This window comes from Hippoglossus hippoglossus, unplaced genomic scaffold (assembly GCF_009819705.1).
Source record: "Hippoglossus hippoglossus isolate fHipHip1 unplaced genomic scaffold, fHipHip1.pri scaffold_54_arrow_ctg1, whole genome shotgun sequence".
Lineage (NCBI taxonomy): Eukaryota > Metazoa > Chordata > Actinopteri > Pleuronectiformes > Pleuronectidae > Hippoglossus > Hippoglossus hippoglossus.
Window position 1 is genome coordinate 1 of NW_022986826.1, and position 5,000 is coordinate 5,000.

Sequence of the window (5,000 nt, forward strand, 5' to 3'; positions counted from 1 at the left end):
ATTATGGATTACATTTTTTTATTTATTATGCCAGCTATAGTTTCATGACATTTTATATAAGGAAGATAATGCTGATTTTGAATATCAAAACTTACAAAAGTTGTAACTATTAGTTTTTCCAATTGGCAGGCCCATTAAGTAATACGGTCAGGACTTTAATAGGGCGTGGTTAACTGCTGATATGCTGAGGCTGCAGAGAAAAAAGAATAAACTATGTAATGAATATATCTGTATTTACAAACTACTTGAAATAAATATAATAATACTATTAGGTTTGCAAACTACTACAGTGAATATTTTAAGAGTTGTTCAAAGGATATTAAAACTACGTGGAAAGTAATAAATCAGTTTCTAGAGGGTGGAAGTACTCTCAACAATCCATTTGATATAGCTCAAAAATATTATGAATTGTTTGTCAATATTGGTTATGAACTAGCTAACAAACTCTTTGCTGTGTGCATCAACCTAACCTGACGTGGCTGTAACTCTGTGTCAGATTCTTTATGATATTTTTCAAATGTGTGTTTTTATTTTTAAGATCAGCTCAACTTAAGGAAATATCCCTGAGCAACTGAAGATTTACTTCAAACCAAATTCACAGATCCACTTTATTTAACTCGTCAATCCTCAGATCTTCATCCTCCCAGATTCCTCACTAGCAGAGGTCAATTTTCTATTCAATATAAGGAGCTAAATTATGGGATGGCTTCTCACAGGTAGCAAAGAACTGCTCTTCTATAAAATGCTATAAAAAATGCTTAAAAGACCATTTAACTACAGCTGCTGTTCTTCTTCATGTATTGTTGTCATTGAAGATGTGATTTGTTTTAAGTATTGATTTCTATTGCTCAGGAGTCAATGAATGTGAACACACAACACACTCTTACACATACACACATTTTTGTATCTTTTATTTTGTACTGATAATAGTTTTTATTAGGCTATATGTGTTGATTTAAATCTGTGGACTCTCATGGGGAATTGTTATTTTCTGCATGTCAGCTAATGTTGTGAAGTTTTAACTATAGTTCGGTGGGTTTTCTGACTTTCTGACATAATACTAAAACCAGGAGTAGACGTAATACTAGGTCTCTCTCTCTCTCTCTGCCTGTCTGTCTCTCTCTCTCTCTCTCTCTCTCTCTCTCTCTCTGCCTGTCTGTCTCTCTCTGTCTCTCTCTCTCTCTCTCTCTCTCTCTCTCTCTGCCTGTCTGTCTCTCTCTCTCTCTCTCTCTCTCTCTCTCTCTCTCTCTCTCTCTCTCTCTCTCTCTGCCTGTCTGTCTCTCTCTCTCTCTCTCTCTCTCTCTCTCTCTCTCTCTCTGTCTGTCTGTCTGTCTGTCTCTCTCTCTCTGCCTTTCTCTCTGTCTCTCTCTCTCTGTCTCTGTCTCTCTCTCTCTGTCTCTGTCTCTCTCTGTCTCTCTGTCTCTCTCTCTCTGCCTTTCTCTCTGTCTCTCTCTGTCTCTCTCTCTCTCTGTCTCTCTCTCTCTGTCTCTGTCTCTCTCTGTCTCTCTGTCTCTCTCTCTCTGCCTTTCTCTCTGTCTCTCTCTCTCTCTCTCTCTCTCTCTCTGTCTCTCTCTCTCACTCTCTCTGCCTGTCTCACTGTCTCCAGGTCAGGTGTTGGGTTCAGGTGCGTTCGGTAAAGTCGTTGAAGGAAAAGTTTCTGATTTGATTGATTCTAATTCTACGACTAAAGCAGCCGTGAAGATGCTCAAGAGTGAGTATCTGTCTCTCTCAACCTGTCTGTCTCTACCTGACTCGTTCGTTCGTTCGTTCATGTGTGTGTGTGTGTGTGCGTGCGCGTGTGTGTGTGCGCGTGTGTGCGTGTGTGCATGTGTGTGTGTGTACAGAAAACAGTGGAGCGGTTCAGTCTTTGATGTCCGAGTTGAAGGTTCTCGTTCATCTCGGTCCTCATATGAACATTGTCAACCTGCTGGGAGCGTGCACGAGAGGAGGTACGCATGTGCACGTTGAATACTTTTATCAAGTGATGGAGGAGGAGAGACAAGATTTACCTGTCTGTCTGTTTAGGACCTGTCTATCTGATCACTGAGTTCTGTCGTCATGGAGACTTGGTTAACTTCCTGCAGAGAAACAAACACAACTTCTTGCTGAGTGACCCACACAACAAGAGGTCAACACACACACACACACACACACACACACACACACACACACACACACACACACACACACACACACACACACACGCATGCACTAGACACACATATCACACACACACACACACGCACTAGACACACACACCACACACACACATGCACACATACACACATAAACACACACACACATGGAAATTACGTCTCTCTCCCTGCAGTGACAGTGATGGAGGTTATATGGACATGAATAAAGAGAGAGGGAGCGCTCAGAACGTCGCCATGAACGATCTTAGCTACGCTGACATCGAACTGGCGCCCAACGAGTCGCCACACGAGTCGCCGCACGAGTCGCCGTACACAGCACCAGGTGATGAGACATGACCACAACTTCACCTGTTATCTGTCACACATGTAGTTCTACCTGGGTGTGAAGTATGGGTTCTCTGGGGTCTGTTGATTAACAGGTTTTATGAAGATCGGTTCTACGTGATTAGAGGACAAGCGGCTCCGCCTGGATTCTGTTCAGGCTGTAATCAGAGTTCTTCACCTCGTCATTAATTTGTGTGGAGAACATCAAAATAATCCAAATGTAATCATCACTATTGATATTGTTATGTTATTTATTCACTTATTTATTTGGGGGGTTGAGATCATTATCGGGGCTCGGGGGACTATAAATGAATCCCTATTGATAAGCAGCTGCAGGGATATGACTTGTCCTGTTGTTCTCCTTCAGACCAGCAGGAGGTGTCCTCTCTGCTCCTCAATGACCCTCCTCTCCTAAGCCTCAATGACCTCCTGAGCTTCTCTTACCAGATCTCTCAAGCCATGGACTTCCTCTCCAGCAGAAACGTATGATCACAATGGTAGACTGTTAGCATGTTGTGTAAAGGCTAATTTATGCTGATGTATATATGTCCCTTTCAGAGAGACCCGTTTCTAACAATTTAACGTCACTCTCCAAATACTAATGGTGCGTTCACGAATACTCCCTGGTTGTATTTATTTGTACATTACGTGCGATTAACCAGAATTAACCAAATGATCCTGCAGCGCGAATAGCACATTTTAGAGCATTGCAAAAATGTATGTGCCGTTCAATGTGAATGCAGCATAACATGTCCTATATGTTGATATGGTTGTTAAGCAATACATCCACTAGAGGACAGCACAGAGTCTCTGACAACAACAAACAAGCTGATGATGGACGAGGTTGTGTCAAAGCTCCTCTTGTCTCATCATGAAACATCATGTAGATCCTGTAGTTTCTTACCAACTCAGCAAAGTGCTGCTCATTGTGGGAACTGTTGGTTTCTTGACCTTCTGTATGTAAAGTGCCTTATAATGTATATTCTGATTTGGCACTATACAAATAAAATTGAATTGAGGTGAATATTCTCTCTTGAAAAAGTTCCACCATTGTTGAAATAATGAACACAGAATATGGACAGAAGTCTGTTACTTCATACATATCTGAGGTTAACCATAAATGAGCCTTTACATTACATTACATTGAGCTGACACTTTTATTCAAAGTGACTCACAATAAGTGCATCAACCAGGAGGAACAAACCAGAACAACAAGAATCAAGAAAGTACAATTTCTTCAAGAAAGACAAACTACAAAGTGCTATAAGTAAGTGCCATTTAAGTGCTACTGAATTGTTAGTTTAAACTTTCAGTCAAGGTTTAGTCTGAAGAGGTGTGTTCTTAGTTTGCGGCGGATGAAGTATAGACTGTCTGCTGTCCTGATGTCCATGGGGAGCTCATTCCACCATTTAGGAGCCAGGACAGCAAACAGCAACAACATTGGCAGAAGCAGAGCGGAGTGGACGGGCTGGGGTGTGAGGTTTGACCATGTCCTGGATGTAGACTGGACCCGATCCGGTCACAGCACGGTACCAAGTACTAGGGTTTTGAAACGGATGTGGGCAGCTACTGGTAACCAGTGAAGGAGCGGAGTGGTGTGAGTGAACTCAGGTTAAAGACCAGTGGAGCTGCTGCTTCCTGGATGAGCTGCAGAGGTCGGAGGGCAGCAGCAGGTAGACCAGCCAGGAGGGGGGGGCAGTAGTCTAGGTGTGAGATGACCAGGGCCTGGACCAGAACCTGGACCAGAACCTGCACCACCTTCTGAGTGAGAAGGGGACGTATCCTCCTGATGTTGTGCAGCATGAATCTACAGGAACATGATGTTGCAGTAATGTGACGTGAGGGAGAGTTGACTGTCGAGTGTCACACCCAGGTTCCTAGCAGTCTGGGGGGGGGGGGCTAACACGGAGTTGTCAAAGGTAAGAGTCAGGTCGTGGGTGGGAGGAGCCTTTCTCTGGAAGGAAAAGTAGTTCAGTCTTGTCAAGTTTAATTTTCAGGTGGTGTGCAGACATCCATTTACATGTTACCCTGTTGGTTGTTAGCATGTTGACGTGTCCTTCCATCCTTCCGCTTATCCGTGCTCGGGCTGCAGAGGTGGCCGGCCACGTTGGGTATCGTAGACATCCTTTTCTGTGTTCCCAGGCCTGATGGGATATGTAGTCCCTCCAGTGTGATCTGTGTCTGCCCCCGGGTCTCCTCCCTGTTGGGCGTAAACCTCCAATGTAAGGTGCTCAGGAGGATCCTGAATAGATGCCTGAACCACCTCAACTCTCCCCTTTCTATGTGAAGGAGCAGCGGTTTACTCCGAACTCTCCGAACTCTCCGAACTCTTTTGGGCTGAGCCCAGTAACCCAATGGATAAAACTCATTCTGGCCACTTGTATTTGCGATGTTGTTCTTTCGGTCGTCTTAACCACAACGCTCTAGTACAACATCTGCATTACTTTTGATGTGGCACTAACCCACCTGTCCATCTCACGCTCCATCTTCCCCTCACTTGTGACCAAAACCAGGAGATAC

General features: G+C 43.9%; 1 protein-coding gene across 2 annotated transcripts in view; it reads left to right on the plus strand.

Moving 5' to 3' along the window:
* The first annotated feature begins 1,594 nt into the window (after window positions 1–1,594).
* Window positions 1,595–5,000, plus strand: part of LOC117759011 (platelet-derived growth factor receptor beta) — a 71,197-nt gene continuing 67,791 nt past the window's right edge. For both annotated transcript variants that reach the window (XR_004613410.1, XM_034580994.1), the window contains exons 1-5: window positions 1,595–1,711; window positions 1,845–1,949; window positions 2,026–2,128; window positions 2,330–2,478; window positions 2,848–2,963. Coding sequence is in view for 1 of the 2 variants with exons in the window: in XM_034580994.1 (XP_034436885.1) it covers window positions 1,702–1,711; window positions 1,845–1,949; window positions 2,026–2,128; window positions 2,330–2,478; window positions 2,848–2,963 (483 nt within the window). In the remaining variant the exon portion in view is untranslated. The remainder of the gene's footprint in view (window positions 1,712–1,844; window positions 1,950–2,025; window positions 2,129–2,329; window positions 2,479–2,847; window positions 2,964–5,000) is intronic.